The following is a 12,611-nucleotide window of genomic DNA, read 5'->3' on the forward strand; positions in this document are numbered from 1 at the left end:
GTTTTGCTTCTCCGTGCAGTTGGATTGTTTGGTCCTTTTTCTTTTTCTTTTTGAGGCTGAGTTTTCCTTCCCTCCCCGATTTAGCTTGGAGTAAGGTGCGTGAAAAACGATACAATGGCTCGGTGCTACGATTCGTTCCGTAACATGACCTTCTACACTGCGACAGCATTTCACTTTCGGCTCCGGTACTTCGATTCCTTTTCGCTTCAGGTACTTACTCATAATGGCTTATCTAACAACGCTTTCACCGAAACCGTGTGTATTCCGATACGGAACACGTTGCCGAGGAAGTTGGTAGACGCTTTCTCCCCTGTAATGTTTTCGTAGATAAGGCGAAAGAATCATCCACTAGATGTGTGATTATCTGCGGAATCAGGTTTGGATTGCGACACACCAATTAGATTCTTTTTAGCTACGGGGAGAAAACATTGACCCAATCCTGATTTCACGTTGCCATATTCCGGTAAAACAGCCGTGGTATCGTGTATCAAAATTGATAGCATCACGTGCGGATAAAAAGTATGCTTGCTTCACTTGAAACCCAATATTGCCAGCATTGAATGGCTTTTTCGGAACGATACTTCGGCGTTGAAATTCTAGAGTCAAGAAAGTTAGAAAAATGAAGCTTATTTCTTCAAAGCAACTGTTTGAACATATTTAAAAAAGGATATGCGCGATTATTTAGCAAAGATCCCTTGAAATTTCTTTACTCTCGTTGACTACCACCACGATAGAATATCTTTCAAATTTAGCTCAACATACACAGATTCAACTATGCAGGGACAACACAAAATTCCGGCTACGTAGTTTACGTCAATGCAGAGCAATCACATATCAGATGGTATGAAGTTCCGTTATCGCATTCACAATCATCACACGGATAACACTCTGCAGGATGTGTAGCAGCCATGTGATAGATGTGAGTTTGCCATGTCCAATCTAAAGAGCTCTAATCAGGATGCTTCGATGATGCAGAAAAAAATGCAACAGACATGTTCTGATTCAAATCTGGTGCAAATGCGTATGTCTGAGCGTAAGTGTGCAAGCTTTGCTAATAGTTGGCATGTTTACCCGATCAGAAGATAATGTCTATAGAATAGCATATTATATCATTCTTTTCAGAATAGCACCTTCATATAATTTTGAGTTATGTAGGATTCCAAAACAATAAAGCTTGCTTCATTTAGAATTGGAACAAACTTTTGCTCATATTGTGGTGCTCCTGGTGGACGGATTTGAAGTTCTTGACACCCACGTGTCGGGAATTATGTCAGCTTCACGTATGATTTTTGACATTCCACAAATCGACTGTACTTTGTAAACAATCAACATGGAAGCCGAAAGAAGGAAAAAATGTGCACAGTTATTTGGAAAATCCATTGTGGTCTGCATCTAGGCTAGCTAAACAGCTGAAATTGCCCAGAAATACCGTATGGCGCGTTATCAAACGGTATAAGGAAACATTGACGACAATTCGGAAGCCTCAAGCCAATCGTCGGAGTGGAACTGTCGACCGGAAACTGCGTGGTAAGATTTTGAAGACGGTTAAGAAGAAGCCTAATCTGTCGGACCGTGATTTGGCCAGAAAATTCGGTGCTGCCCATAGTACCGTGAGGAGAACTCGACTCCGGGAAGGAATCAAGTTGTATCGAGCTAGCGAACATCCAAATCGGATCATAAAAAAAACAGCATAGTGTGGTCAAAATTCGTGCTCGGAAACAATATGACCAGGTGCTGACCAAGTTCGACCGGTGTCTTCTGATGGACGATGAAACCTATGGCAAGGCTGACTTCGGGCAAATCCCAGGTCAAAACTTTTACTTGGCAACGGCTCGGGAGGATGTTCCATCCAAATTTTTTATTTTTTTTTTTGTTTTATTTAGGACCTTTTAACTACTTGGTCATTCGGGTCCATCGAGTATTCGGCATAATGTAATTTACATCAAATTGACTTGACTAAATTTTGTGGTACAGTTTTGTGTTTTTCAGGAATTGTATCACAGAGTCTGGTTTGCCTTCGTCGTCGGCCAATGTCTCTCTTATACTTGACGTCAGTCCTAGTGCATTTCGCTCATTATCCAGTCCAGGGCAGGTTGCTAGGATATGCTTCACGGATAGTATGTCGTTGCAAAAAGGACATCGGGGTTTGTCGCTTCTCTCCAATAAATAAGCATGTGTTAGCTTTGTGTGTCCGATCCGAAGTCTCGACAGGGTCACGCTTTCTTGTCTTGTTCTTCCTACAGCTGCTTCGTGTGGTTTGATATTATTTTTCACTTCTCTTAATTTGTTTCCTGTCTGTGCTGTCCATTCTTCTTGCCATTGAGCATCGAATTTTCGTTTGATTTCGGTCTTGGCTCCCTTGAGGTCGATTTTGTCGTTGCTAATCCTTGTTGCTTCTAAGGCTAATTTGGCGTGTTTATCAGCCATTTCATTCCCCGCTATGCCGATGTGACTCGGTATCCACACTAACACTACTTCTGTGCCGTTTTTGGTGGCTACACTGTAAGCCAACGAGATCTCGTCTCTCCGTTGGCTTTGGATTTTATGTTTTTGAAGACTATTTACAACACTTAGTGAATCTGTGCACACTCGTTGCTGACTTGCCACCCATGAGAGCGCCTCTTTCACTGCGTTGCTTTCTGCACTAAAAATTGTTCAATCTCTACTGTATAACTAGATTGTCACTTATCACACTGAACCCGCACTTATCATCTTTTTTCGATCCGTCCGTGTATATTGCACTGTGAATTCGGTATCGCGAGTTCCTAAGTTGAATGAATCGGCGTTTCAGCTCAATTGGGTTTGCTCCGTTTCGTACTGCATCTAGTAACGTTGTATCTGTCGGAATTATGGGCCTTTCCCAAGGTGCGGTTGATGGTCTGATGAATACGCTTATCGAGGGTAGAGTGATTTTCATTTTCTCTAATATAGTTCTTCCTCTCTCTGTTGGTGTTTTTGCTTCGGCTGATGCATCCTTTCCCCAGAGCTCTCCTGAACTGCTTTCGACTTCAGTGGATGATTCAGTGTTTGCCTCGATACACTCGCTTGGTAGATGAATTTCACTCAGATGTAGGTCTTTACCATGTGTCTTCGCAGCGTAAATCGCGGTTCGTTGTTCTATGCATCTTCGTAAGCTTGGAAATCCCGTCTCTGCCTGAATGCTTGCAATAGGGCTTGTATGGAAAGCTCCACAAATGGCTCTTAAGCCACGGTTATGGATCGTTTCTAGCTTGTTCAATGCTTTCTCACTTGCTGCTGATATAATGGGAGCTGCGTATAAAAGTTTTTCTAGAACCGTTGCGCGATACAGTTTGATCAGAGTTGCTCTATCACCACCCCATTTCCTTGCAGCTATGTTGCGGATGAATTGTACTCTGTGAAGGCATGCTGCTCTCAGCTCTTCAATGTATTTTTCAAATTTCCACCACTGATCGAACACGACTTCTAAGCATTTATGGGCAAACTTTCGCGGTATTTTTATGCCGTTTAGATTGAGCGAGTCTATGTTCACAGGTTTACGTGCTCTAATGTTTCGGAAAGTTATCGTGGCGCTCTTTTCGGCCGATACTTTGAAGCCTGTAGTTTTTTCCCATGTTTGGGTGTTGTTGAGTGCTTCTTGCAACTGATTTTCAACGGATTCGGCATTTTCTCCGCTGGCTATGAGCACGACGTCGTCCGCGTATATCAAGCATGTTACACTTTGTGGGACGAAACTGACGATTGTGTCGATGGCTATGAGGAAAAGTGTTACGCTTAACACCGATCCCTGGCAAAGTCCGTTCTCCATTACTTTTTCACTGGACAATTTTCCATTCGCTATTACACGAAATGATCTTCTCCGCAGCATGCTCTCTAAGTTCTGTAACATCAGTCCTCCTATTCCCAACGTTGCAAGTCTGTTAAGAACTAGTCTCCTCCAAGTTGTGTCATAGGCAGTACAGTTCATTTAGTCTGAGCTCTGAGTTGTATTCAGCATCAACTTCATTAGACGTGTCGAGTGGGCTGGCTTCTATTACCTTTTTTTGTCGTTTGAACTCTTCTCCATGCACTGCATCTCTCGAGATTGCCTGGAATGCAATACTAATTGATTCCGCGATTTGTTCATCGTCGCTTACAGTTCCGTTTTCGGTTTTTATTGTTCTAAACCTTGGGTTTGTCTTTAATCCTTGTATTCGTTTAAAGGTGTTCCACATGTCTTTCGTGGGAGTTTGAACAGTGAAGTTGTTTGCAAGCTCGATCCAACTTTGTTTTTTTGCAGTTTGGATAACTTTCCTTGCGTGCGCTCTCGCTTTCCTGAAAGTTTCAAGTAGGCCGTTTTCATTGTTTTCTCTTGCTGGTGATGATTTTAGTTTTCTTAAGGCTCTTTTCCTGGCGTGGATTGCAGAAGCGATTTCAGCGTTCCACCAAGGTACGCTTTTAGTTGTATAATTCCCATTTGTTCGAGGTATGGCTGTATTTGCTGCTTTGATTATTTCCCTGGTGATGTGTGAAATTTGGTCCGATGCACGATCCTCTCGCTGAAAGTGGATCAGGTCTTGGTAAAGCTGCCAGTCGGCACGTTCAATTTTCCATGTTTGCCGATTTTGAGAAATGGATGTTGAGCCAGGAAAGTTGATCCACATTGGTATATGGTCGCTTCCGTGTGAGCTATCTGCTATCGTCCAGTCTAATCGGCCTGCGATCTCCTGGGTACAGAGAGCTACATCAATACAGGAGAATGTTCCGTGTGTTTGGTTTATATGCGTACTTTCACCGTTGTTTAACACGATCAAATCACTTTTTTCTATCACTTGTTTAATTATTTTTCCTCGCTTGCTAATTTTCGTCGATCCCCATAGCGGGTGGTGGGCGTTCACGTCACCAACGATGAGTACGGGCTTAGGTATTACACTTATTAAGTTCAGTATTTCATTTTCGCTGATATCATCTCTAGGGGGCAAGTACACATTCACTATGTGGCAATTTATTGGGGGACCTACCTTGACTATTACTGCTTCTAGTTGAGATTGCACTTGAATTTCTTCGCTGTCTATTCCGGATTTTATTGCTGTTATAACTCCGCCTGCGGCTCTGCTGCCGCTGCTGCGTTTCCGATGGTACGTTGTGAAACCGTGAATTTTTGCTGCATCGTTCGTTGGGCACATGGTTTCTTGAAGGCATACGACTAGTGGGTCGTGTTCCTTCACAATTATGTCAAGTTCAGCTTTGCCGGTTCGTAGTCCTTGGATGTTCCAGGATATGAGAGATTGGTTTTTTTCTGCTTTTTGATAGGTTTTATTAATCGTTGTAGTTGTTTAGGAGAGGGTTTGTCCAAGGTCCAATTCCTTATTACTCTGGGTCGTTTTTTTTTGGGCGACCTACTTTCCTCCTAACTATCTCTGTGGACTTTTTTTGAGGCTTGGTTTCGATCTGAGTGGTTGAAACCGAGCTCGCCGTGCTTGATTCCGAAATCGTTTTATTTCGCTTCGGAATGACTGCTATCGTTTCCTGTGAGCACTATTTCGTGTGTGTTTTCTGCTTGGTCTGCTTTAATATTTGTGTCTTGTAGTGGATAGATTTTTTCGAATGGTTTGATCTTACTAACATGGCTTGGTGTCGCTGGTTTAGATGCTTCAGCATTGCTGCTTGTTTCTGGGATTGTTACACTGCAAGTGCACTTGCAATTGCATTGGCGGTTGTTTTGGTTCACCGCGTCGGTGTATCTGGTCTTTGGAGTTTCGCGCAGCTCTACAAGCTGCCTTGCTTCAAAAAACGTGATATCACGGTCTACTTTTAATTTTACTATCTCCACCTCTTTGTTAAAGATTCGGCATCTTCGATTGAGCGCAGAATGCGGCTCTCCGCAATTCACGCATTTAGTATTTTTGTCACATTGTTCTCCGTGCTCTTTGTCTCCGCAGTTCGCGCATAGCTTATCTCTGTTACAGTTTTCACCGATGTGACCAAAAGCAAAGCACTGGAAGCATCGCATTGGACGGGGATAATACGGTCTGGTTTTAACGCTCAGGAAACCAACTTTAATCTCTTGTGGAGGTACTGTTGTTTCTAGTGTTAGTATGAATGTCGACGTTTTGATTGGAATGCCGTTTGTTTTCCTTAGAATTCGCTCAAGTTTCGTAACCTTTTGTGCGCGTAGTTCTTCGAGTATCTCTTCGTCTCCGATTTCAGGAGATCTCTGCACGAGATAACGATCCGGCATGAGTTGAGAGTTTTGTGTTCGGCGATCGATACATTGATGCTTTGTGCAAGAGATTTTAGCTTCTCCAATTGTTTTCCTTGTTTGTCAGTTTTCGTATGGATCAAAATCTTACCGTCCTTGATGCGTTTGACACTGTTGACATCTCCGCAACAGTTCCTTATAGCTTTGTCAATAAGAAACGGGGAGAGTTTTTCCAGCGTCTGGTCCTCGTCCGTACGTTCTAGTACCAGGTACCGTCCTTCGGTTCGTTGAGATCTTTGCCCCAGCGCCGGGAAGACCCTACCGCTGAACGACGGACCAGCAGCCATGCCGCCAATAGGCGACATGTCTGGCTTTAGCACAACCAAAACACTTGTTTTGTATTCACTTTCACTCGGGTTATAATGTACGCTAGTGTTGGTAATCACTCACGATGATTATGATGGCGGTTTGATATGATACTGAGAGCTATATCTTACTCTATTTTTAGAGCCTTCACACTACTTTCGTTTCTAATTTCAGTCAACAGCTGAAGATCGGAAACTTATCTTCCGATTTATGAGTGTTTTCACTAGTATCGATTAGTATTTCACGGTAAATACCGGGGCTTCACTTGGAGCCAAGCGCGCGTGGATTATTACCTGTAAAACCCGAACACTCGAATGAATCCAAATTTAAATTTGTTTTAGCCGACAAATTTGCAAGAAAATTTATGATTTGGCAGGGCATTTGCAGCTGTGGCAAAAAAATAAAAATTTTCGTTACAATTAAGACAATGACATCGGAACTATACCAAAAAGAGTGTCTCCAAAAACGAATTTTGCCGTTCATTCGACCCCACGACCATCCCGTAATGTTTTGGCTAGATTCGGCAAGCTGTCATTACAGCAAAGTCGTTCAAGAAGGTATGCAGAGAAAGGGGTCCAGTTTGTTCCGACCCACCCAACTGCCCCCAGTTCCGTCTTATTGAGAAATACTGGGTAACCATGAAGAGGAGACTCAAGGCAAAGGGAAAGTTTGTCAAAGACATCAATCAGATGACGACCTGGTGGAATAAGATAGCTAAAACGATGGACGAAGGAGGTGCGCGCCGCCTAATGAGCCGTGATACAGGAAAAATTCGAGAATGCCTTCGAAACCGTGACGAATAATTTTATCCGTATTTTTTCTCAAAAGTATGAAGAAAACGCTACATTTGTATAAAAAAAGATCTTCAATTAAATAATAAATAACTGAAATACAGACAATTGTCTTTGTTCCAATTCTATCTGAAGCAAGTTTTACTACAAGAATATTAATAGGGAAAGGTGTTCAGTTGCCGGCACCCCACCGTAACTTTTAACAGAAAGCAGATAGCGTCTTTCTGACAAATGTCATGTGTGTGGAATAGTAGCACGATCTGATTGTGTCGAATTGCGAAGCAATCAGTCGTTTGTACTTTTTGCTGCGTTCAAAATAAATTTCAATTGCGTGAAAATCAACACAAAAGTTTATTCTGACATCTTTTATAGTATCATGACTTGAAGGGCATCAATCGGAAAGGTGAGTGGATTGAATATTCAGTAGGTGAAATTGATCTATTTCGTGATTTAATACCGGATGCTATCAAAATTTTCGCAACCAAAGTATTTTTTTTTTGCATTTGTAAAATGTCTACCGATTTCGATTACCGGCACCCCATTTTTTTCGACAAATCGTGAAAAATTGTCAGTGATATGCAGGTTGTTGTCGAGACAAACATCTAGCTGTTGTTGCAACAGATGCTCCGGTTAAGAGAAAACGTGGAAGACCGGAAAAATTAACACCAAAAGCGCCATCATTCACATATTCGAAAAAGAGAGCCAAATCGAAGTCATCATCAGACAATGAAGACTTTTGTCAAAAACGCTTTCAAAAAGAAAAAAAATATGTTTTTTCTTCGAATAACTGCAGTCTTATATTTTTCCATTTTTAGTGAAATTTCTTGGGGTGCCGGTAAACTGGCCAAAATTTATCGCTTTACTAAATTGATAACAATTTATTTTCAATCAAATGAATCAACTTAGTTTCTTAATCAGTTGTTAGCCAGGAACTTTAGCTTTCCATTGATGTATAGATGTCCGCATAATGTGCACTAAGTCAGAAGTTATGAGCTTAAAATAAAAGGATGCCGGTAACCGAACACTCTCTCTTATACACAATTTGTTTCTGGATGGTTATTTGTACCCAGTTTATCATTTATTTATCAATTTATCAATCAATTAATCATGGTTTCGTCGCACAAACGTTTAAAAGTTGCTGAAAGAAAATAGTCGGGGGGGGCAGCCTGACTGCATACTTGGAGGCTAATAATCGTAAAATTTATCGAACATGTTTGTTCGATGACGTAGGACTACGACTTTTTTTACTATACTCACCTGGGTGCATTCTTAAAATTTCACAACACGAAAGTTTAACGAAATTACTTCAGATTTCATTTCTTAATGGCCTTTTCCTTCTTTGAGTATTTTCCCAAATTCTTTCACGAAACGAATGGATGAAGGTGTAGTATTGTTGTGATTACCATGCTTATCACGTAAACATTGTATAAATAGTGAAAAAATAAGTAGAAACACGAAACATCAAAATCAACCGAATCTTCAATCTATGATAATCCTTGAACGGAGACTCATTGAATGCGCATATGATATGGATATGATGGTCCGTTCCGCAAGCTTAAACGCAAAAACCACAACAACTAGTTTTTCTGTGAGCATATCTGCTGTTGGACCTTTCAAACAGGAGCGATTGCGTCATCCAGCTGCTGGTCGTTTGCATTGGAGAACAAGAAAACGAAAAGTGGACAATGATGGGGAACATTATACAAAACAGCCGTTCTAATGACTCCAAATGTTACCTAAATAACTATTGAGATTACTTCTTTGTAAATCAAAGATAAAATTCATCAGTTACGGTCTGAGGCCAGTGTGTTTTAGGGTGATTTGGAAGGTTATTTTTAGAAGGCTTTTTTTTTATATCATTTATTTTACCTTAGAAGGCTTCAAATCTGATTTCTCAGAAATGGCGACGAATATCAAAAAACCCAACTGACAATCTCTTGAAGAATTAGTTTAGATTATTCAGAATGATTCATTGACTTTCGCGGTCGGAAACTTTTTTTCCTGAAGGAAGAATTGCATAGCTGAAAACGCCATCTTTCAACTTGTTCATTGAATATCTCGCCTTCAAAAGTATGGATCAAAAGTCTATCTTGACAATGTCTAGATAATTTATTTTGGGGGCGGCCCGTTTGACATAAGGTCATTTGGCATAATACCGTTTGGCATAACGCTATTTGGCATAAAGGTTATTTGGCATAACGGTTATTTGGCATAATGGTCATTTGGCATACAGCCATTTGTCATAATAATAATTGGATTTGTAAATCTTCGTTTGCGTTTCGATCGTGTACAGATCGGCTGAAAAGTTCGTATCGTTTTCTATGAAAGGGCGCCAGTAGAATAAAATCCATACCATTTTCAGTTAGAACCAATCTTCAAAAGATACATGTATAAATTTGACAGCTGTCTGATTATTAGTTGGTGAGATATTGCATTTTGAGTAAAGCTACTTTTGTTATTGTGAAAAAAATGGAAAAAAAGGAATTTCGTGTGTTGATGAAACACTACTTTTTGATGAAAAAAAGTGCCGCCGATACCAAAAAATGGCTTGATGAGTGTTATCCAGACTCTGCACCGGGCGAAGCAACAATTCGTAAGTGGTTTGCAAAATTTCGTACTGGTCATATGAGCACCGAAGACGATGAACGCAGTGGACGTCCAAAAGAGGCTGTTACCGATGAAAACGTGAAAAAAAACACAAAATGATTTTCAATGACCGTAAAGTGAAGTTGATCGAGATAGCTGACACCCTAAAGATATCAAAGGAACGTGTTGGACATATTATTCACGAATATTTGGATATGAGAAAGCTTTGTGCAAAATGGGTGCCGCGTGAGCTCACAATCGATCAAAAACAACAACGAATTGATGATTCTGAGCAGTGTTTGGAGCTGTTATATCGAAATAAAACCGATTTTTTTCGTCGATATATAACAATGGACGAAACATGGCTCCATCACTTCACTCCGAAGTCCAATCGACAGTCAGCTGAGAGGACTGCACGTGATGAACCGAACCCAAAGCGTGGAAAGACTCAACAATCGGCCGGTAAGGTTATGGCGTCTGTATTTTGGGATTCGAATGGTATCATTTTCATCGACTACCTTGAAAAGGGAAAAACCATCAACAGTGACTATTATATAGCGTTATTAGAGCGTTTGTAGGACGAAATTTAAAAAAACGGCCTCATTTGAAGAAGAAAAAAGTTTTGTTTCATCAAGACAAAGCACCGTGTCACAAGTCGATGAAAACCATGCTGAAATTGAACGAATTGGGCTTCGAATTGCTCCCTCAACCACCGTATTCTCCAGATTTGGCCCCCAGTGACTTTTTCTTGTTCTCAGACCTCAAGAGAATGCTCGCTGGTAAAAAATTTAGAAGCAATGAAGAGGTAATCACTAAAACTGAGGCCTATTTTGAGGCAAAAATGGTATCGAAAAGTTGGAAGATCGCTATAATCGCTGTATCGCCTCTGATGGCAATTATGTTGAATAATAAAAACGAATTTTGGCAAAAAAATGTGTGTTTCTATTAAACGATACGAACTTTTCAGCCGAACTTTTATGTTGTGCAAGGAAAACTCGAACGAAATATGTGAATTTTATATTCAGTCCAAATATTTCGATTTTTTATATTTGGACACAATCGATCGAGAACAGCTATGGAAAATCATGCACGACTACGGATTCCCGGACAAACTGATACGATTGGTCAAGGCTACGATGGATCGAGTGATGTGCGTTGTTCGAGTATCGGGGATAAACTCGAGTCCCTTCGAAACTCGCAGAGGGCTACGCCAAGGTGATGGCCTTTCGTGTCTGCTATTCAACATTGCTTTGGAGGGTGTGATAAGAAGAGCGAGGATAGACACGAGTGGCACGATTTTCAGAAATTCCGTCCAGCTACTTGGTTTCGCTGATGATATTAATATTATAGCACGCAACTTTGAGAAGATGGAAGATACGTACATCGGACTAAAAGCTGAGGCCAAGCGGATCGGACTAGACATCAATGTGTCAAAGACAAAGTACATGAAAGGCAGGGGCTCGAGAGAAGATAACGTCAGCCACCCATTACGAGTTCTGATTGGTGGTGATGAAATCGAAATGGTCGACGAGTTCGTGTACTTGGGCTCACTGGTGACTGCCGATAATGACACCAGCAGAGAAATTCAGAGACGCATTTTGTCAGAAAATCGTGCTTACTTTGGACTGCGCAGGGCGCTTCGATCGAGCAAGTCGTGCGAAGTTAACTATCTACAATTCGCTGATTAGACCGGTTATCCTCTACGGACATGAGTCCTGGACAATGCTTGCGGAGGATCAACGCACACTAGGTGTTTTTGAACGGAAGGTGTTGCGAACCATCTTCGGCGGAGTGCGGATGGAAGACGGTACGTGGAGAAGGCTAATGAACCATGAACTCCACCAGTTGCTGGGAGGACCAACCCTCGTCCAAACGGCCAAGGTCGAGCGGTTACGGTGGGCCGGGCATGTTGTTAGAATGTCGGAGAACTACCCGGTTAAAATGATTCTCGATAATGATCGGTACAGGAAGAAGAGGCGCGCAGCGGGCAAAATGGATCGATCAAATTGAGGACGACCTGCGAACCCTTCGCAGCTACCTAGGCTGGCGGCGAACAGTCATGAACCGAGTTGAATGGAGATGCCTCCTGTATACAGCAGAGACCCGCGTGGTCTACGACTGAAAGAGTAGAGTAAATATTTCGATAACATTAGGTGAAATAGCACTATCATTTTATACAAGCAACTCACTTAGTGCTAGCACAATATTCTGTTCGTCATAGATGATTCAGGTCGAGACGGCCGAAGGCCGCGAGTGCGCCGGAGACCCGCCGTCGGAAACGTGGGCCACTGCGGGGGGGCAGGGCCCCCGTAGAAATCACTTCTGTCTAATTGCGGGCGTTTGCCCGGATTACCGAAAGCTAGGAGCTATCCCTTAGTTAAGTCCGAACGAGCGGCTGCGAGCAGCAGCTCATTTAAAACGATGAGGCGTAGCCGCATTAGACCTTTCAAAATTGCAGTAAATTAGAACAATTTCTATTAAACAGCATGTTCATCTGATATACCAAATGACTGTTATGCCAAATAACCATTATGTCAAATGTCGTTATGCCAAACGGTATTATGCCAAACGGCTTTATGCCAAACATGGTAGCCCCTTTATTTTGATGCGATTAGTGCATAAAAACATAAGTGTTGTCACGATAAAAATGAAATGAATGTTATTTTTGTGAAGGTAAGTCGATTTCTTTGCACGCGTCAATTTTTCTG

At 41.6% G+C, this 12,611-nt stretch overlaps 2 protein-coding genes across 3 annotated transcripts in view; one reads left to right on the plus strand and one right to left on the minus strand.

Annotated features, from left to right (window-relative positions):
• Positions 1–12,611, plus strand: part of LOC131435963 (5-hydroxytryptamine receptor-like) — a 494,311-nt gene that overhangs the window by 369,580 nt on the left and 112,120 nt on the right. The gene's annotated exons all lie outside the window — the stretch shown is intronic.
• LOC131434311 (uncharacterized) lies at positions 5,051–6,525 on the minus strand. The gene is made up of 3 exons (XM_058600977.1): positions 6,232–6,525; positions 5,585–6,175; positions 5,051–5,164 (listed from the first exon to the last, which is right to left on the minus strand). The coding sequence occupies exons 1-3, from the start codon at positions 6,523–6,525 to the stop codon at positions 5,051–5,053; spliced, it is 999 nt and encodes a 332-aa protein (XP_058456960.1).

The sequence above is a fragment of the Malaya genurostris genome, chromosome 3, assembly GCF_030247185.1.
Source record: "Malaya genurostris strain Urasoe2022 chromosome 3, Malgen_1.1, whole genome shotgun sequence".
Classification (NCBI taxonomy): Eukaryota; Metazoa; Arthropoda; class Insecta; order Diptera; family Culicidae; genus Malaya; species Malaya genurostris.